We start from the raw sequence: 21,613 nt of genomic DNA, 5'->3' as shown, positions 1-21,613 counted from the left end.
CACACATGAAAAAGACAGAGGGGACAAAAAGAGCCAATTTGTGGCTTTGGATATGTTACCAAAGTGCTTGTTCCAACAAGCTGTGTCCCTTCCCTGGCGAAGTGCCCTCTTCGTCCCTTCTCTTTTGTGTATCCACATAATTTCCTGATTATGCAAATGCACAGCAAAACCAGTTCATCTGAAAATGCAAATCTAAATAAAACACAGGACTAAACTGGTGCATAAGGTTTTTGTGTCATCTGTCTGTCATTCCACAAGGAAGAGTTTGCTAGGCTTGGGTTGAGGAGGCCAATATTTGAGCATGAGGGTGAGCAAAAGCTTGGACAGCAGAAGCAGGTGAAGTTCCAGCTTCCTCCTGCACCCTTTTCCAGCCCAACATACTCTTGCTGTACAGCTAACATTTCTGTGGGATTCCCCACGGCTTTCCCACGTTATACCAGGTTTTGTTATTGTAAAATTCCGGATTAAGCTATAAACCATATCAGATTTTTAGAAAGACTTAGGCTACCCATGAACTATTGGGAAAGATGGCAACTAACTGGCTAAGGGCAAGCTTCTAGATGGCAGCACCACTTTCAGAGAGACATTCCTCCTTCCCAATATGTTTTTGAATGACTTCCTTGTCTCTTCCTTCACACAGAGCTGCACTGAGCCAAGGTGCTCAATCAGAGACTTTGTGATTCATTTGGAATGAACAAAATAAGAAGTCTTCCTACTCCTGTTCCAATCCATGAAGCATGTCTGTCTTGCACATGTATAGTTTTTGTCCTCCCTCCCAAAATAGACATACCAGAACTAGAGGGAAAATGAAAGCCAAGAGGGATAAAGTAATTTCCATGCAATGGGAAACTACATAAACTAATACTTGGATGAATCCCCAGCTAAGAGATGTGATATGACAGAGGCCCATAAAATCACAAATGGCACAGAGAAGATAGACAGGCAACAATTATTCACGGTTTTTCATCACACAAGAGTAGGGACATAGAGTAAAACTACCAGGTTTGAAAACAAATTTCCAGAAATATTTATTGATATAACTAAATTGCAATTTTAAAATGAGAATGCGTTCCTATAATGAAACACTGCTGCAGTTGAAAATATAGATGGGTCCAAAAGAAATGAAATATATTATCAACAAAAACACCGACATCAGAGGCTTATTTATCCATTTTTTTGATGTCAAGAGCAAACCAGTCATTTCAATTCTTTTCAATTTCTTCAGAGGACTCCTCTGCTCTTTACCACGAACACAGAAAATAACAGCAATAACAAATGGTGCTAGCCCTGGTCACTCTCTCCCAGGCAGGAGAACTGCCTGAACCTACGGGCACCACACCGTACCCACCCATGACAAGGTTAGAGAAGCCCTTCAAGGCACAGGTCTGGGCCCCCCTGGCACAACCGGCCCCCCTGGCCAGAGGACGTGGGGCATTTGGAAGTTAGGAAGCCGACAACTGGGGGCAGATGCTGGTAGTGCCCCGAGCTTGAAGCCTGCGTGCTCCCTGGCGGGGATGCTGTAAGAAGGCGGCATGGCCAGGGACACCCGCTGCTCCGCACCCTGGTGTGACAGGCGGAATTTCCAGGCTTGGGTAGGACAATCTCCACAAGCCTGCCCAAAGGCTTCTATTTCAGCAGCTAGCGGCACACGAGAAAGAGAGCAGCTTATGCAAGAAGGAAACAGACACATGAGCTGCTAACTGGGAAACAGGCTCTATTTTGGACTCTCAGCATTCAACACTGCTTCTAAAATGCACAGATCTGATTTTTTTATACTTATTAAAAACCAGAAACTCCAAAATAATTACATGCCTAGTGGCTGCCTGCTCACTTTTGGACTCAAGGGCTGTAAGCACAAATCTCCGCTTTGCCCTGTTTTCAAGAAAGTATCCAAGAGTCTAACAACGCCCTCTATAGATAAATATTTGACTAAAACTCAGTGAGTGATTTTGGCACAGTGGTGGGGGCACAGATAGCAGATTTGCACCCCAGTCTCTGGTCTGAGAAATACCCATACTGCATGCAACACCTCCAAGAGGAGAAAGACCAACCTGAGAACAACCAGGTGCCGATGACAGCCACAGGAACGTGGAAGACCAAGGCCTTGGTCCCAGCACCACACCAAGAATGTGTCCACAAAGATGTGATCCAGGCTGGCAGAACCAGGCCAGCCGCTGCAGCACTGCCAAGCAGGACACTTGAGGATGGCCATAGTGCCTAAAGAGTAGAGTAAAGCAGCCGTTAGCCTCTGCAGACACCAAAGCACCCAAAGGGTTTGAGTCTCAGGGAGATGGTACCTCTCTCCGTGCATGACAGCACTCTTTCCCAGTTCGATATCTGTTTCTCTGAGCAGTCGCTGCACTGTTTCTGCAGTTATCCTCCGAAAGACTCAGATTCTTAAACTACAGCATACATGAATGGTGTCATTCAATTGATGCACTCAAGGAAGGTGTCCAAAGGTTTAAGACAGGATGAGAAGCAAAAGGCTACTTCACTTCAGACGTCATTAAAGGAACTCAGAAGTGCCCTGTCAATATTAAAGCAAACTGTTCAAGCACAGGAGACAGACACTGAGAGCCTCTGCAGAGCTTGACTTCTCTGACCAGACCAGGAGACATGTCTAGAAAGGCGCTTTTCTCCTTCACTTTCGTAGCATTTAATGAAGTGGTAGAAAATGAGCTGGCCAGAAAAAAATATCTGCTTGGAAAGAAAGTATAGTAAATTTTAATCACTACCAGCATTATTAATTGCATGTTATTTATAGTGTTTATAGAGTTTTACAGACCACCAAGTAACAGCATTCCCGTAATTACTTGAAATAAAATCCTCTTCAGAATTTGTTTACACATTTGAAGGATCTGTCAAAATAACAGACACAGTATTTGCATTTGATGACAAGATTTACCTCTTCTGAAGAATGGGTTAACGTGCCTATACACAATTCTTAGCCATCTTTTCAAATACAGTCTCTTCATAGGAAATGCTGGGGACATCTGTGCTGGTTTTGGCTAGGATAGAGTTAATTTTTTCCATAGTAGCTGGTATGGGGCTATATTTTGTATTTGTGCTGAAAACAGTGTTGATAACACAGGGATGTTTTCGTTCCTGCTGAGCAGTGCTTACCCAGAGCCAAGGGCTGTTCTGCTCCTCACCCCACCCCACCAGCGAGCAGGCTGGGGGGGCACAAGGGGTTGGAGGGGACACAGCTGGGACAGCTGACCCCAACTGACCCGAGGGATATCCCAGACCATGGGACGTCATGTTCAGTAATATAAAGGTGGGGGAAGAAGAAGGAAGGGGGGGATGTTTGAGTGATGGCATTTGTCTTCCCAAGTCACCATTACGTGTGATGGAGCCCTGCTGTCCTGGAGATGGCTGAACACCTGCCTGCCCATGGGAAGCGATGAACGAATTCCTTGTTTTGCTTTGCTTGCGTGCTCAGCTTTTGCTTTACCTATTAAATTGTCTTTATCTCAGCCCACGAGTTTTCTCACTTTCACCTTTCTGATTCTCTCCCCCATCCTACTGTGGGGGGAGTGAGCGAGCGGCTGCGCGGGGCTGAGTTGCCAGCTGGGGTTAAACCACAACAACATCTGATAGGAAACACATCTGGTGTCCGAGCTAACCAGTTTTCCCAGCTCCAGTGACGATAATAACAAGTAACTGTAGAGGCAGTGAGTGTCAAAACAGTTCAGTAATGCATTTTCATGCTAAAACTGGGTAACATCATTTTTCCTTTCTCTAAGAAAGATAGTGACTCTAACTGTCTCCAAGTTCTTGAGCACATCCCTGTAAATAACGTAAAGAGAAGTCTGTGTCTACCAAGTATCTATAAAAAATCTGCAAGGAAACACTATGTAAGATAACTCAGATCTTCTTACTCTTCTTAATTACACTGTATGGAACTAGATCCCACTTCAGAAATCAAGCACATAATTACAACCTAAACTGTAGGAGGCCCATTTTTAATCCTAGCTACTTGATATAATGATATCAGTGCTACTTATATGGATCTTACTAGTACAGTAATAGGGAATAATTCCTCTGCTAGTAGAGAAATAGTTTGGATTTATAACAGTGCGGCTGAGAATAAATCAGAAGCTCATATTTATTGAAGTTATTCATATCTAGTGCAGTCATTGACACCAGGCTAGCCATAAACCCTGGTGCTGTTGTTAACTGAATGAGCAAGCTTTCATATGTATTTCTGTTGGTAGTATTACAGCTGTTTCAGCTTTCCTGTTTCAAGTAGATAAATATTTATTTAAGGATTATTGTAGCAGGATTATAGCATGTCTGAAGACTTTCTTGCAGATGTATGTTTAAATATCAGATGAAATCCTGAAATAATTCTGCCAGAGTGTGATTTGTAGTTTGAATCTGGATTTAACCACTGACTCAGCAGAACCCTACTCTAGGGTGGCACTTCCAAAAGCACTTCAGTGTTTGGAGAAACAATGTTGCGTCAACATTTAATGAAACCTGTATGTCCTTGAAAGCCTACACTGTGTTTTTAGCCAGGGCTCCGGATCCTACATCACTGAGGAGCTGCCAAAAAGAGGCTTTTCCTGGATTCCCTCACATGCATTGAATGGGGTGGCTCCATGTCTCCAAAACACTCCAAATGTTCTTGCAGCTTGAAAGTTTTCACAGATTTTGGAAATCCAGCTGGATGGACAAACCCATTGCCAGAAGGACTCTCATGGAGTTGACAAGCTCAGTATCAGGATCTCAGGTGAGACATGCTCTTCTACCCTGAGAAATATGTCCCAACAGTGCTCTCCAGAGTATTCTTCCTCCCTGCATTTTGAAATTTAAAAAAAAAAATATTTAAAAATCAGATCAAATTAGGAATAAAGAGTCCTGCAAGGCAGATGATACTGTTTTAAGGCTGTTTAAACTATTAAACTATGAGAAGCTTTGGCCAAAAGCTATGGACCATAGTTTCAAAGTAAATCTTAACCAAGTGGTCATGTGCAGTGTGGAAGCATCGATCAACTCCTTCCTCTGGAAAGAAAGAAGAGGCAGCAGGGCACTGCTGGAACTTCCCTCAAGTTGGTACTGAGTTGTTAAAAACTTTGTGTCAGAATAATTTCTAGACTGCAACTCTCCTTAGATGGCTTCCTGAAAGACAACATTTTCAGAAACGTGGTAAAATTCCAGCCAGTAATTTCCAAGTTATCCAGCTGCAACAAAATGATCCTATTTCTGTATTACATTTTTAGTTTCCTCTTCACTGCAAAAATTCAAATGCTATTATATAATTTTGTTTCCATACTTCCCCCATCCCCAAATTCCTTTTGAATTTATGTATTCAGTAAAGATGCAACAGGAACGAAGTCCTGCCCTCCATGACAGACCTGCTGGGTCTTGAGTTTCTTGGATCAGCTTATTCCAAGGACCCCAGGGAAGTTCAGGGCCCCTGCTCAGGGGTGGATGTAAAGCACTGAGTGCCTTACTGCTACCGGGCAGCTCTAGAGCTAAGCAAGCATATGACTTTTACACAGCTCATACAAAAGCCACAGAGTTTACATAGTAAAACCAATGCTTTCTCTTGGATTAGCTTCAAAATATATTGGAATCTAGACCAAGAGCTTGATCCTGCAACCTGTCCCCACGTGAGTGATCCCATTCAATGCCACGGTACTGTTTACCTGGCAATAGGCAGTAAAACAATGCCGCTGTGTATTGACACAAATGTCACTGAGCAAAGTGTCTCTAAGTTGCTGTAGAATGAAGGATGTACTTTAAAAATATGTTGTAAAAAAATCACCCCATGTCCAATCCTTACTGAAGGGAGAAGAAATAGAGAAGGGACAACTCTGGCACAAAACCACAAAGAAACCCAGTCTCTCTTAGGTAAGGTAGTTCCAACAGATTTTTGCAGAGGCTAAAAAAAGGCTGTGAGGAATATGCATCCTGTTTAGGAGTTCATAATAAAAGAGCACCTCGACTTGCATCAGTAAATGCAGCATTAATTGCCAAGGAAAGCCCAAGCTTTCTCCCCAGTGACAGAGAGGACTCGGTTCCAACAGGTGTCAGAGACAAAAATATAAAAATGAAAATGTCAGGGGAGACCCAGGGCTGCCGGCACCCTGATTTCAGCAAGCAACTCTTTGAAAAAAAAGTACAAAAAAAAGCAGAATTGTCTGTGTGGAAGTGACAATGAACTAACCAAACAAATGGGTTTGTAGTGCACGTGGTTCAGGGGCATGGAATATTTTTTTAAGTGTCTCTCTCCATAAATAGGTCTTGTGTTTTGCTTTTGCAAACAAGCAGAAGGAAGTTTTATTAATAAGGTGTTTTGAATGTTGATCTGCTTGGCACAATCAAATGGGCCATTGAATCCGAAATAGTCACGGTAAAATATATTTTGGAACATATTTTCCCTCTGATCCAACATCAGTGGTTGCCAACGAAACAGTGAAAAATGGCTGAGGCACAAATTTTGATATGAAAAACACATTTTTTTCAGTTGTGGGGTATTTTCATAATACCCTTCTTAGAAGTTTATTTATTTTGTAGATAATTCTCTTCAGAGAAGCATAGGATAACCACAGTGCACAAAATAATGCCCGATTTGCTGATACACTTGGAAGATTTTTTCTTTAAAGAGATAGCCAAAATAAGCTGCAAAAAACACTGGCATTGGAAAAAATAACAAAGCAAATGATCCGTCACATATCTCAAAAGCCAGACAAGTATTCCCTGTGCAGTCACTGGCATATTGAAGGACATTTTCAATACGTAAGGACTGCAAAGCTGAACCTAATTCTCCCTTCTATCTCCTGGTGGTACAGGATAAAACTAGTAAAGACATTTAGCTCAAGCCTCGAGATCAGACATTACTCATTTGCAGTTCTCAATGTCTTCATTTGGCTCCAATGAAAATAAGTCAAAGCAAAATAATCTGAGAACAACAAAAATCTTAATGGTTATAGCAGCAGTGACCTAGGAAAATGAACCTCTGTCCTCTGCTTTCTGGGAGAGGCAGGCAGCTGCTGCAGCTGCATTTGCCATGGGGTAGGAAATGTTTTGCTGCGCTTTCCAGCCTGGAGGACGGCCCCGTTGCCTGACATTTCCTTCTCTGCTGTCCCAGAAAGACGATTGCTTCTTATGCTGGACTGCTGTCCTCTTGCTCTGGCTCCAAGCCACACTGCTTTTGTGTTATTACATATACTGGCATCTAAAGCCATTAAATGAAAAAGGGACACTTTCTTTTTTTTGCAAAACTAAGAGTCAGAAAATTATAAGAAACTAGACTAACAGCAGCCTGTGCATCTTTAATCCTACTCCTTTATATGTTTGCCCTGAGAAATAATTGTACAGCAGACTCATATAGTTAAATGCTGTATCATAATGCACAGTGTGTGCTTGCAAGGCTCGCCTTTTTAAAATTAAAAATAGATTTTTATTTGAATTTTAACACCCTCTTCCCTTTGTGTCATGTGTTACCCACAAGAGAAGGGTAGAGAAAAATCAGCTGAAATATTTCTTTCATTAGAATTTGCCAATTCAGTGATGTTGAAACATTTTGTGGAAAGTTGTGACTTTGACAAAGTTCCAGCAGAGCCCACACATGTCCTAAACAGTACCTCAGCACTATTCCCTGGTTGCCCGAAAGGAGTCATGCACCCAGCAACACAAGTTGCTATATTTTCAGCAGTCCCACGATTTCCAGGATCTGAGACTTGCTGCTTTCCCCAGAACCAAGGCTGCGGTCCCTTTCATAGAAAATCGGATATACTGGAGTTTTGTGGCTAGGCGGAACAAACCCAAAATATTAAAATACCCTGTGATGGTGTCAGAGGAGGCCCCCAGCACAACCTGCTTCCTCCTAACTCAGCAGTTGCTCTACCGGCTGCTGCGCACTTGCAACCTGGTGTGAGGGACAGGCATTGCTTGGGCAGGGACGCAGGCTGTGATTACTGTGGCACATTGCAAATGCCCAGAACAGTAGAATGAAGAGAAGGAAACAGCAGTGATGTATGGACAGAGAGGCTCACCCTGAACAACATTTTCTTGAAACCCAGAGGTGTTTATCTTTGCTTTCTGATGGCCTTTTGGAAACAGGGGAGAGATGACGGTGCTTAAAGAGAAGTCATAATGTCCTCAGTAAGAAAAAGCAAAAACCACCTAAAGATGGGGTGACTCTTAGTCCCTCTTCCCTCTGATTGCCTTTTAACTGGCAATCAGAAGCAAAGTCAAGATTTAGTAGAGCCTGGTGGTGTCTATCTTAGAAGTCCACATGACCCACCTGCTGCGTGCTGGTGTTCCTAGGAATTCCTCTTAGGAGCATTCAACACAACAGGTCCAAGTAGCTTGGGAAGAAGAGACACATCTCCTGTGCACCTTTACTGACAACTGACAGAAATGTATCTGCAGACTGTTTCTCGGCAGAGACCGTGTCCACACTAAAACCTGGATGCTGGCAGCTGCAGCAACATGAAGTTCAGCCCAGGCCTCAAAACGCATCCAGCAAGTAGGGGAAATGACCGTGCAGGGAATGAAGCTGCGTGCCTACGTTGTACTGCAACCTCCAGCACGCCTGCCACCTTGACACACTCTGCATATAAACCAAAGGCAAGGTTTTATCAGAAGGCCGCATCATGCAGGTACCTTGGGGAAACAGGGCAAGAGCTGCTGTTACTGAAGGAGATCCCCCACCACTGCCATGAAGTCCTTGTCTGTTCTCCTCTCAGTAAGTTTCCCAGCTGCTTTGACACATCTTCACTCCGCTCCCTCCCACCACCTCCCCTGCTCTTCTGCTCCATCTCCCCCAGACCCTGCAGGGGCTAGTGAGCGCTGGCCAAAGATGGGCTAGGACTTGCCTGCAGCCCCCTGGGGAAGTTATCCCGGGGGGGTGTGTGGGTGGCCCATTGCCCGCTGCTGGTGGTCAGCTCCATGGGCTCCACTGTCTCAGCTCAACAGAAGCGTGCCCGTGTCGCAGGTCCACCTCAGCGCCCCTGCCTATACACCATTGCCTCTCACTGCCTTCAGCGGGTGGGACTGGGTAGCTGTGGGGGCCCTTGAGCAAAGAGATCCCATCCCCAGCACCGTTCCCTCCATCGCTGTCTTTAGCCATGTTCACCCATGCCGAGGGTGCAGGACCCCACGCCTCTGCTGGGGCATTTCTGGAGAGTGCAAGCCAAGCCACGGCTGTGCTTTCCCCCGCTCTTTAGGCAAGGACAGCAGCAAAGTTGTGGACTGTGGAGCGCCTTCCCTGTCACCACGGATGACCCCACCTCCTCCCTGTCCTCCAGGCCACCGCAGCTTGTCACGTCCCCGTCTGATCTCAACAACCCATCGACACGTGTGAATCGGAGCAGCAAACAGCGTCTTCCTATCTTCACACACCCCTGCTCTGGGTTCACCCACCTCTTCGCAGCAAAGGGCACAGCAGAAACAGGATCTTTTCTGCACTTGACACCTGGCTGTGACAGCCTGGAAGCTGCCCAGCTGGCCGGAGCCCTTGGCGGCCCAGAGACCTGAGCCCAGCTCCTCTTGGGAAAGGACTGGCTGCTTCCCGGGCTAGCGTGGTTCATGGGCACAGCCTTCATTTCCCATTTCCAGGCATCCAAACCACAACTGTTCCAGCCCGTCGAAGCATCACCCAATATGTCACACGGACTCTGGGCAAACAGTGCCAGGAGCGTCACCCTTTCCTGCGGGCAAGACCAAAGGGCAGGTACAACCACGGCAAGGGTGGGTTGGAAATACTCTGCCAGGCTTCAGCTGCCCTAATGCAGCCAAGGAGGCTGCGGGAGGGGGGGACCTGCAGGGTGAGGTGGTACAAAGCAGCCCTGCGAGCCACCTTGGAGCAGGGCTCTCTGCAGCATCTCACACGGGTACCTGGCAAAAGCACAGCCAATTCTTTTATTTCCTTACCGTCTAAAATTTTCTGCCGTCATCCTTTCAGCCGCCAGTAGATGGTGATACTTTATCTCCATCCAAGGTGCATGTGTACAATTCAGAGCCACGGAGGCAGCACGACAGCCTGTTTGAGAAGAGATTGAAAAAGAAAAAATATATATAAATCCGAAAGGCAGGCTCCAGACAACCTCCTGCTTGTGCAGGCGCTGATTTTGGAGGTCTAGCTAATATCCCCAACTTCACTCAGGGTTCCTGGCTGGATTTCCAGAGCTGCAAAAACTGCAACTTCATCACTTGCTTCCTGGTGTGATCCTTTGTGTGTGTTTGAATGAGTGCGTGAGAGGAGGCCTGAAGGCACAGCTCTTCATGGAAGCTGCACAGTCTGGGCACCAGAGCGACGAAGAAAATTTATTTATTGCTGAGAATGCAAATAATATCCTCGCCATTTCCAACGAGGCAAAATCCTGGAGGTGTGCTTGGTGACCGCATTCTCTTGAAAAGCTCCCTTTATTTTACAGACTTCTCTTCCTGCAGCAAGTGAAAAACAGTGTAAATCACTAATCTGCACAGCAGTGTAAATTGCTGATCTACACAGTCCTCTGTGGAAAATGTACTCTCACACTTCTAGCTCTTATAAATGGCCTTCAGAGCTGCACTTGTGCAAGAACTAACCTGATCATAAGAAAAAAATAGACCAGATTTGGCTAAATCCTGCCTGAAATTGCAATGGCAACATTTTTGTTATTTCTGATTCATTGACATATCATTTACTTTGGGGCAAGACTGGTGTGGTCGTGAATGATGTGGTCCTAACCACAGGCAAAGGGCAGCAGGCTAAGAAAGCCCTGCCTAACGGTAAGCCGCACGGCCAGCTGCCTTGTGGGCACGCTAGGAGGGACTGAAAAAACATGGACCACAGCAGATCTTTCCCCTGTTATTGCTCCAATTACAGGCCTGATCTTCCTCTCCCAGAAGCTCTGTGGGTTGCATGCATAATCATTTTGTCTGTCCTAAAACCATTGCTAACACATGCTCTCACCCATGCAGCTGAGAACCATTTTTGGCAGGTGCATTTCTAGACGTTCCCATCTCCATTGCCTGGAGAAATTGCTTTACAGCCTCATTAACTCACCTTGTTTTGCCTAGGTCCACATCCACAGGTGCTCCAGTTTGTGGCTTCGGTGCCACCAGCCTGTACAGACATTTCACGGCTTGGGATTTGTCTAGCTCATGGCCTAAAAAGGGCAAGAGCAGATGCCAAACCTGTGGACACCTCGTGGTAGTGAGGGCAAGGTACGACTCAAAACGCAAGAGGCTAGGCTCAATTCGGTAGTTTGCATGGGGCATTAAGATACTACCAATATGAGTCTGTAACATAATTAGGGGTCTAAACTCAGTTCTCCGACTTCACAAACAGTACACGTAGCCCAGCAAAATGGGCATCTGGGAGGAAAGTGGTCTTGGTTAAACCTCCCCAGCTAGAGGACGTAGCTATCGGTTGGGTTTCAGCCTTACCTACTGCACAGTTCACAGCATGGTTTTTCCCTCAAAGTACAATTTCCAGACAACTAATTTGGACTCAAAATATCTCTCTCTCTTTTGGGTTTGAAGAAGACAGAAACCCAAATTAGAGAGGAACCGTGTGGATTTAGCAAGAGGCTGTAAACATTTCACCCAACAAAGAGAATAAGCATCAGCCGATAATTTTAGAATCCCATAAAAGAGGCAAAAGCCACCCAGGCAGATCTCAGAGGAAGACCTCCAACATACACATACAGAAATAGGAGATAAAACAATGAAGTGCAATCAGTTCTCAGAAACTCCTGCCCAGAATGGTAAGGCTGAGATTATCCTGGCCAGAGATATCTCTAGGACTATCTCTAGGACAGAGAGAAAAGAGCAGCCGAGGCTCCGAGAGCACCCCGGTGAGAGAGCCATGCCAGCCAGCAGCCCCAGCCTGTGCGTTTCTCACCTTCTGCGAAATGAAGTCCCGCTTTGAGCCTCTCCTGCATGTGTGGGGAATAGCTGACTGCGGCAGCTGGCAAATGGCTCTGGTGAGAACAGTAAAAGCCGTCATTAAAAAAAAAAAAAAAAAAAAAAAAAAGAGTGAGAGCAACAGATACATTTGACAGAAAAATCACATCAGAAGCAGGTTACGGGGAAGTGCCTGCAGAGAAATTGCAGCTTCGGGCTAAAGAGGCACCTGCTGTGCCCACTGTTAATTAATTGCCACGGCGTCAGATGCCAATGCCTCACCGTGGCTATGCGACATACCGTAATGTTACGAGATGTGCCTTGCCTGTGAAAAACTTGCACTCGGTGCATCCCTCCAAGCAGCTTGCAGGGGAGTAAAACCCCTCAAGCCGTCTGGCGGGATAAACGCTCCCAGTTAGCCTGGATCCCACAGTCCCGGGACGGGACTGGGGCAGATGGAGGTTCAACAGCCTGTGCCAGGGAGGCTTCAAACCTTCGCCATCTTAAATTAGTGGTCTCAACCCAGGCACAGGAGGAGCTGCTCGTGGGAGACGTTCCCCACGCAAACTGCTCCACACAGTTTTGGTAATTTTTGCACCCCTTCTTTACAAGATGTATCACGCGATGCCGTGACGGATGGCAGAGCCGGGCCGGCCGGGAACTGCGGCAGCATCTCCTCCCAGCTCCGTGCAAGGCTGTGGAAGAGAAACGTGAGTCCCCAGACCTGGCACTCGGACCCAGACCAGCAGCACCCGCTTCCCTGGAGGCACAGGGGGTTCTCCCTGCCAGCTGACAGCTCCTGCCTTCCCTTCGTGCTGCCATCAGACGGGGCTCAGCCCACCCTTCTGCTGGGCGAAGCCTCAGAGCTATCCCCCCGGCCGGGCTCCATCCCCTCCGCCTTCCCCCTGTCCCACCGAGTCCCTCACCAGCTGTGAGCTGCAGGGAGTCCATCACCCCCCGCCTCCATCCTTGCTCATCCCGCTCCCCAAACCGCAAGCCCCACGTCCCCCCTCTGCCTGGAGGGGAAGCCTGGGCCAGCGCTGCCGAAGGATGCTCAGTCCCAGCACAACATCAGGAGCAGCATCAGGCCTGTAATACTTCCGTCCTCCCTTCTCTCAGCACCGAAGTTTTTTCATTACTTCCATACCGCTCAGCTCTCTTACCAGCCAACCCTCTTATCCCTTAATTTTAGCTGTGACTCTCCTATCCCCATTTGTAAAATACTCTCAGGGATGTATCTGTCATGAGAGCAGCTCCCATCCTGAGCCCCTGTCGCATGCCAGGGATGCAGACAGCCCCGACTCTCTGGCATTTCAGCTTCAGATTTATTATTAATTATCAGTGTCATTATTACACAGCACCTATGAGCCCTGGCCGTCTAGCAAGCCCCGTGCAGAATATTAAAATGCTAATTTCCCTCCGAGATGAGAACTTGCTGGTGTCTCTCTGCTCATTTGTTTGCAAATGCCGTTTTCCTGTCAAGGCTGCACTCCCAGCAGGCACGGCAAGGAAACGCTTGCATAAACAGCCCCTGTTTAAGAAGCCATGTATCTCACACATTCGTGCCTTATAGCCCTAATCAGGATTACCGTGACGCTACAAGAAAACCATTTCGTTTTGTCTGATGCATTTTTAAGATCTTATTGTGCCTTCAGAACACCTCGATGCAGAAACAGCTTTAGGATATATGGTGGAGGATGTCATTTTCTTCTGCAAAGCATGGCTTAGCTGGCTGTAATAAGTTATATTAAGGCGCAGCTCATTTTTGTGCCCCTGTGTAAGTCTCCAAATGGCGTGCTGGTGTGTGACTGCTGCAGCTGTCCCGGGTTTTGCCCTGGTATCGGGTTCTCTCTTGGAGAGTAGGCGGCAGCGCGGCTCTTGGCAGCGATGGCTGTCCTGGGCCGGGAGCCAGCACCCACCGGAGCCGATGGGAGCCCTTGCACCACCGCCAAAGGGCTCAGGGGCTGTGCTCCCGGGCAGAGAAACCCTCTCTATTGGCACAGGACAGAAAACCCTTTATTTTTAATGACAGCCATTAATAGGGTATGGGTTTTAATGTTAGTGATAGGTAGGTGGAGAGGTGGTTCAGGGAAAGCAGAAAGTGCTGTTACTCCTTCCCCCACACACACTGAGCTGCTTTGGAGAGCTGCATGTGAGGTGCCAACCCCCTGAGCATCAGCTTCCCTTTTCACTGCCAAAGTATCTCCTGAAAACACCTGAATTCTCTTCTCCTCAGCTGCATGATTTCCAGCAGTTGACCAAGCACAGGAACTGTTTCAGGCTGCATTTTAAGGTAACTAAACCGGCATTCAGTTATAAGGCAGAGAGAGCAAAAGAATTTGGCACCAGCAAATGCAAATAAGGCAGTTCAGCTTAAAACAAACAAGCAAATGAAACCAGGATCTCTCCCTGCAGGTATTTTTTGTAAGAGCCTGCCATTATTATCCCTCTGCCATTGAGCAAGACTGGCAGCATTATCTCAAAAGTTGTGCAATACCCCTAATGTTTAGAACTATTTCAACAGCTCCAAATCATGGGGGATACAGAAACACAGCCAGAAAGTAGCTTGGAGAGAAAGATGGACAGTTTTTACAGCTTTACAGCAAATGTCACACATGTACATAGTACAGGCCGTCTCATTAAATAGAGTCTTCCTTCTTTTTACAGTCTCAGTACCCATCCCACTCACAAACACCTGCCTTACGTTAAGGCCACGTGTCTGCCTCCAGATGCTGTTACGAAGCGATTGCAGCGGGGTTTGCTGCTACTAGACAGGAACTCTACGTGACCAGTAATAATCCCCTCCCCAGGTTAGGGATGCAATTGTGTTTGCAAGTGTTTAAAAGTTTATTACAAAAGAGGTATAGCTAGCACACCTGAGTGAGACAAGAGAGTCAAACAGGCCGGGACAATTGGTGGATTAAAAAAATCAAAGTTAAGATGTCGCAAAAAGCATCGCAAGTACTGGCTCCTGTAACTCTCAGGGCTAAAGAAGTCACTGTTGCAGCAGCCAGAGTTGATACCCAAGGATGCCCGTCTCCTGGTACCAGAACTATTCCTGGCTTCATTTCTGAGCTGCCCACACATAGCTTTCATTCAGAGATGGTTCAAAATGTACAGAAGGGCCAAAGCAGACACACTGCCTGGTTTTGCATGGACGGATGTGCTGGAATGCCACAAACTTCCACAAAAAACTCACCAAAAATCTCTGTCCCACACAATTGCCACTGCTCACAACCAGGGTCTGGCACTACTCCAGACTGCCCAGCCACAAAACTCAGCCTAATCCAGTCCTAGTGGGAAAAAAAGGAAGGGAACAGAGAAATACAAATCAGAACCATGGCCATGGTGGGCAGTGCTGAGCCATTTATTCCAGCCCAGCTTTTCACAGAGAGGGAAGCAATCCTGAGCAGAGACAAGCAAGACTGAGCCAACAGCATGACCAGCAGTGCTTTCTAGGGCAGGGGCTGGTTCTTGCCGGGTGTCCTTGCTGCCAGCAGGATCCTCAGATGAGCCTCCACAGCAAAGGAGGTGAACGTGGCAGCTGCAGGAGAGAAGTCCCGGCTGCCGGTGGGGAGCAAGAAGCATCCCAGCCCAGCTACACCAGAGCCCTGCCGCATGTGGGCAAATCTGCTGCGCCTGCTGATGGTGCTAATGGTGCTTGACCCAGCAGGCTGGGCTCTTGGGGTGCCTTTGCTCTGCACATTAACTTAGTCTCCAGTGTTATCTGACAACTCAGACGTTAAGAAGCCAAAATACGTGCCCAGTAATCTGGAAAACAGGTTCCCTGTGCAAGCAACAAGGCTCAGGAAAAACACGGCTTATCTCCACGGCAGAGATGTGGGGGAGGGAGGCACTTGCTGTATATCACAGCGTTGTTCTTCCTGCACCAGGAACACGTACAGATCCTCTTTGCCTTCTTACCCAGGCCCCAGACCACAAGAGCACTCTGCTATATAAATGGATTCAGGCACCGCTGCCCAGAAATGCAAAACTCCCAGCCGGCCAGACTGAGCTCACTGACGTCTGCCCCATCGCATCGCCGCAGTGCCCGACTGCCCGCGTCCCCCTCGCCCAGGCAGACCGCGCTGCTCTGCCTGCCCCAGCCCCGCAGCTCCTTCCCAGCCTGCGGGAGATCAGCCTCGGCTCTGGGCTTGGTCCCAGCGTGGGCAGGCGAAGGGCTCATCCCAAGGGCTGCTTCCCTCCGTTGGTCCCGCAGCCAAAAGTCTGCTGTGGGATCATCTTCATCTCACCCTCCTCCAGCCCCAGAGGAAAGGCTGATGACGCCTGCTTTGGCAAGAAAGTGCCATCGTCCTGAATCCAGCACAGCTCGGGGCTACGAAACCCTGCAGAGAACAGGCTGACCCTGGGGCGGTGGTCACCGCCGGCACGGCTGGAGGTGGGCAAATGTGGGACACGGAGGTGAGATGTCGGCATCAGGACATATGTGGATACCAGGCAATGGCAGATCAGGCATTTCAGGGCTTTGTTTTGCCAAGGCCACATCCTTCTGCAGCCCAGCCAGAGCAACGGGGTTATGGAAACAGGTTGGACCGTAACGCAGCCTTCAGCCTCGCCAGCCATCACTCTGATCGGCCCCCGGTCCTACCAGAAAAACACAGTGTTGTCTCTGGCCAGAGCGATACCACCAAACCACAAGAACTTTCCTTTTCCAGCTGCCTCCTGGGCTTCATCCCTCCCGTGGGATTTGCCAGCAGATGGCAGGCAACCCCTGGCAGAGCTCCCGGCCAGCCACCCTGGGCTACCGAGCTCCTCCATCCCATCCAAACAGCAGAAAGGTCTCCTCCCAGCAATCCTGCCCCTTCCCCAGTCATCCCCATCCCTGCGCCTGCACCAGTCCCAGCACTGAGCCAAACCACCCGGCCGGGAGGGTGCAGAACGCTCTGGGGGAGTTTGCAGCCCTCAAGATGGACGGAGAAGAGCTGGTGTTCAGCTAAGTGTGCGTGGAGGTGTTCGGTTCCAATACCAGCGATACGGAGAAGGAAGATGCACTCAGCTACTGCATGGCCATTCAGCCCAGAGAAACACTTTTACATTACAATTTAGAAGAAAGAAAGAAAGAGCAGGCCTCTGACCCTATGCAGGGTTATCTGTTCAGATCAGCCTTTGATATTAAATTCTTCTTTTTGTATTCAAGGCAAAAGAGGCCCATTATCAAAGACACTATGTCAACAGCAAGGAGCAAACATACTGCACTGCAGACTTCAGATTCAGAGCCCCTGTACCTACTCATCCTGGTCGGGCATTGCCCAGGACACAGGCAAACAAAAACCACATTTACAAATCCTGTCATAACACCACGGAGGCTGCTGGCAGAGAGACTTGCCAAGCAGAAAACGGCAACGGCTAGGGACAGACGTTTAATTTTCAAGCCTCAAGAAGCTGTTTGCAAAAGCAAAGTCGGACTGCAACAGCTTTGCTCTGAAGCCTCCCAGTGAAACCAGTGACAAGTCTGCTCCGAAAGGCTCTAGGATAGGAATTGGCTCAGACCTGCGCTCAAACTGTTTGCGGTTTATGTGACAGGGAGCATTCAGCCAAACTCCCGTCAAGAAACGTGAATTTAAACATTTGTACGTAGCTGTCTGTTAAGAGGGGAAAGCCCACAAAGCAAAACCCCTAACTGATAAACAGCACCAGCTTCCAAAAGAGCAACTCCTCTCTTGGCGGGGCTGCAAACCCCGGCTCTCCCCCGCTCACCGGGAGCCACGGCCGGTACCGGTGGGACGCCGCTGGCTCCGTGGCCATTTCAGCTCAGCTGAGCAGCCCCAGCTCTGCGGGCTGCTGGGTTTCACGGCTCTTCCTCCTCCTCCAGCTCGCAAATACTCTCGCCGGCTGCCGAAGGGCGTCGTACACAGCCTGTACGTTATTCACGCTCTGGCACCGGGGACGTGCAGGGCCCGGGCACTCGCAGCCCGAGGTGTTCCTCCCTGCGGCTCTCCCCTCGCGGATGCACGCGTAGCAGCTCAGAGGAGTTGAAACGTCTCTCCCAGCCTTTGGTTAACCAGCGCGACCGGTGGGTTTTCACCTTCCCGTTGGCGCTGCCGGGGGCCACATGCCGACCACAGCATCCAGCATCCTCCTGACCACCTCTGCCCTGTCCGCGCACGGACACGCAGGCTGGCGTGATCCCGGCGCAGCAGCGGGGCTGCTCGCCTCTCCAAGAGTGACAGGAGCTATGGCACAGCCCTCGAGGGGCCAGCTCTGCCCGCGCAGGGTGCGCGCTGCCCCATACCTCTCGTCTTCTATACACGTTCCCCTGGGGGCTGCACTGGTTCCTCGGAGCCAGGACATCCATCGCCCCTGCAGCAGTGCCTGCTGGGCGCTCCTCCGAGCAGAGCTGGGGTTTGGGACAGCCACAGCTTTACTGTCCTGATGCCTGAACTTGCCGCAGCCCAGCCCTGAGCAGCCCTACCTTGTCTCCATGGGATGATCCTATGTCTTCAGGCTAGCAGCGGCTCAGAGAGATTTCAGGCCCTTTGCTCCCAGGCTCGGGTTGTATCTGGAACTTTCAACAACCCTCCCGAAAGTGGCGGTTGCACACCGTGACCAGCAGCTTCACAGAGCGGCTTCTGGTGAACACCGTCACATTGCTGCTGTGAGCCGTACCGTGAACATCTCTCTCGGCCTGGGTGTGCTCCCAGCCCAGCGTGCTGCCTTGGAGTTGTGCTCCGCTAAACACAGCGGCGTGAGATGACAATCCCGTCTTCTGACTCCAAATCTTCCTCCCGAGATGCTGCTGCCTGACACAGCCCTGCTCACACGTAGCTAGATTTAGTTAGACTCTTCATATTAAACAGGTCAGAAATTACTTATCCCTTTACGCTTCATAATAAAACGGGCAAGAAAATTTTAGTCTATGTGTCTCTGGACAGTAGGTGGGACCCACGGGTCTGTGATGACCCCACCACCGCTGAGGTCCAACAGCAGTGACTGCTGCAGGCTCACGCTGCCCAGCTAGGCAGCAAGGAGAACAAGCATGCTGGTGTTCCAAAAGCCCAGTGGAGGCATCAAAAAGGGGCTCCCAACCTCTCACTGGACAACCTCGTGTAAAAAACAAAAGCCAGGAGCAACTCCTGCAAAATGGCACTTGCTCATGATTCTATCATAGAACCATAGACCCATTTAGATTGGAAAAGACCTTTAAGATCATCAAGTGCAATCATAAACCTAACACTGCCAAGTCCACCAAGCTGAGACAAAGTCAGCCTAGCCTGTTCCCACCAGGCTCGCTGGGTTTTGCACGCACACACACATACACACATGCACATGCGGCTGTTAAAGCATGTTCTGGTGACAGAAATGTGGGGTGATTCAAAAGAAAATAATGGAGCCGCTCCCACCTGCCCGTGTGAACGTGAATCATGTGGGCTCAAACCCCAGCCAGATACAAATCAACAGATCATAAATGAAATATAAAAGAGCATCCCCTGAGGCTTGGCAGCCTCCTCCACCTCTCTCCCCCCTCCCGGGACGTCAGTCCCTCTAATGGGCTCTGGCAGGGTTTGTTCACACCCTCCCTAAATAACCCCACGCTCATGCCCTGCCACCACCTGCAAAGGGAAGCAAAAGTGTTCGTTTTCAAGGGCTTTCCCAGAAAGGTCCCCCTCTTGCCCTCTTCTTCCAGGCTGGGAGAGTCATTTGAGTCAGTGTAGGACTTTTGCTGGTCGTCTTCCCCCAGAGCAGCCGCCACCCGGGACTTTGGGGTGGGCAGGTAGGGCTCCAAAAGGAGGGGGCCAAGAAGACGATGCTGGTGGGTGCTCAGGGTCCCTCTCTGCAGAGCACGAGGGGCAGCCAGGCCCCTCCTTGCCTTTTGAGGCAGCAAGTCATCCCGCAGCCCTGCAATGCAACCCCAAAAACTCCCTTCTTGCTTTAGCCCCTCCGCTGCCTCCCCTCCCTCGGCGGGACGAGGCTGCCGGCCCAGCCGAAGATTTACGGAGCCAGCAGCTTTCTGCTGGTGGAGGGCTCGCACGAACCACGTCTCGCCTAATCCGGAGGGGCCAGTGGGAGCCCCGCACGAGCACGGCATTTGCAGACCTTCTTTTGCCTGCCACGGCCAAGGAATCCGAATTTCTACCAGCCTTTTCTGTTTGACTTGCAGGTCAATGATATGCATTTTCTCAGCAAGACTCATGTCCTCCAAGCGTAAGATCCAGCTTCATGGCAGATGATGTCTGGTGTACTGCTGAACCAGCTGGCTCTCTCCCACGCAGGATTTTTCTTTTCTTTCTAGCTTCTTCAGTAGTCTCCCACAAGGTGCACGATGCTTCCATCCACAACGGTATAATATGTAAGAAAATCTGAAGACGATAATCCCAAAAGGGCTCAGGCCGTGCACTGAAATACGTGCTGTAACATTAGATGTCCTGATGGACAAACACCAGAGCTGCCAGACAGCTCCCCAGGACAGCCAGGACCCAGGCAGCGTTGGCAGGAGAATATCCTCCCTAGCAGTAAAAGCAAAGTGAAACAAACCACCCAACGGCTCTCTGAATATACTTTTTTTTTTTAATGCAACTACTATTAGCCATAAAATCATATCCTCAGTGCAGGCTGCCAGGCTTCTGGAGAAGAGAGGGTTTGTGTAAGACTGGGCAAAGCTGAGCCACGGTATGAAGAGGGACATTTTAGCCAAAGCTTACAGCAGCCCTAGCAGGTGAGAACAGAGCAGGGAAAAAAAGATGGGAGGGAATCAGACCTCCCCCAAATGCGGGACAGACCTTAAGCACACCAAAATGAGGTCTGGATCTGGGGCACTGCACAGAAGCAGGAGGACACGCTTCAAAAAACTTCCAGAAGTCCTACCCTCACCCACACGTGGGACTCTTCAGACCTTCCAAGAAACGTCAGGACCTAAAAACACGTTGGAAGACGGGTACCACAGGCTCGCTCCACGGAGGCACGCAACCACGGAGCTGCGGCAGCTCAGCGCGTCACCTTTTCAGAGTCAGGAGCGAGCTGGTCCTCACGTGGCACCTTCCACCTCTGCCTCTCCCACGGCACGCGTGGGGAGGAGAGGCAGTGCGCAACGTGCCCGTCGCTGCGCTGGCTGGCACCTCGCTCCTGGCTTCGGTCTTTTTCACACTTTCAGCTGCTTGTGCTCTAATTTGCAAGGGCAGGAATTGCAACCGGGCTCCAGGGTGGGGGTCCGGAGAGTTTTTCTGAAACACCAGGGTGTTTGTAAAGCATCCAAGAAAGCAGACCCCGCCGCCGGAGCCTCTCTGTCCCGAAGAGGAGAGCGTCGCAGCAGTGGTGCTACCCTCTCCCAGCTCGCCCCGGGCGCTTCTGGCCTCCTCCCACGATGCCCGCTGCCTGCAAAGTGTGCTGACAGCTTGCGTAAGGTGGGCCCGCTGCTCCTGGGGGCTGGATAATCTCCCTTCCCATCTCACACGTGGGCTTCGCGGTCGGAGCCGCGACGGCACGTCGCGTTCACCACCCCTTGCGTTTTCCCACCGCAGCTGCAACCCGAGAGGGGACCTTCTGCGCCAACCCCACCGCTTCCAGACCCTCTCAGAGGACCGACCCACTCGAGAGTTTGCGAACACCCACGGCAGCAAACCTCCCCATCAGACGGGTGCCGCGGTCCGTGCGGAGGCTGCCACGGCGCAGGTCACCTCCCCTGGCAGGAGGGCTGGTTCTGGGTCAGGATCCCCGCCAGCAGCCGTGGGGCCGGGAGCCGGTCCCGCACCCAGCTGAAGGAAGCGATTGTGTTACTCGGTGGGGACGTCTGGCCCCGAACATCCTAAGC

At 49.6% G+C, this 21,613-nt stretch overlaps 1 protein-coding gene across 4 annotated transcripts in view; it reads right to left on the bottom strand.

Moving 5' to 3' along the window:
* The window catches only part of SLC22A16 (solute carrier family 22 member 16), a 66,965-nt gene extending 46,805 nt beyond the window's left edge, over positions 1 to 20,160 (bottom strand). Inside the window, exons 1-5 of one of the 4 annotated variants that reach the window (XM_075046810.1) lie at positions 19,419 to 20,160; positions 11,846 to 11,924; positions 11,006 to 11,108; positions 9,889 to 9,997; positions 2,052 to 2,527 (exon numbers count right to left, since the gene is read on the bottom strand). In XM_075046810.1, coding sequence (XP_074902911.1) covers positions 2,052 to 2,311 — 260 coding nt within the window. In that variant the 5' untranslated portion in view covers positions 2,312 to 2,527; positions 9,889 to 9,997; positions 11,006 to 11,108; positions 11,846 to 11,924; positions 19,419 to 20,160. Of the gene's footprint in view, positions 1 to 2,051; positions 3,198 to 9,888; positions 9,998 to 11,005; positions 11,109 to 11,845; positions 12,260 to 19,418 lie in introns of those variants that run through there. The other 3 variants (XM_075046812.1, XM_075046813.1, XM_075046811.1) reach the window with 3 other exon arrangements.
* Between the last annotated feature and the right edge of the window lie 1,453 nt (positions 20,161 to 21,613).

This window comes from Buteo buteo, chromosome 15 (assembly GCF_964188355.1).
Source record: "Buteo buteo chromosome 15, bButBut1.hap1.1, whole genome shotgun sequence".
NCBI lineage: Eukaryota > Metazoa > Chordata > Aves > Accipitriformes > Accipitridae > Buteo > Buteo buteo.
This window is presented reverse-complemented; position numbering and strand designations above follow the sequence as displayed.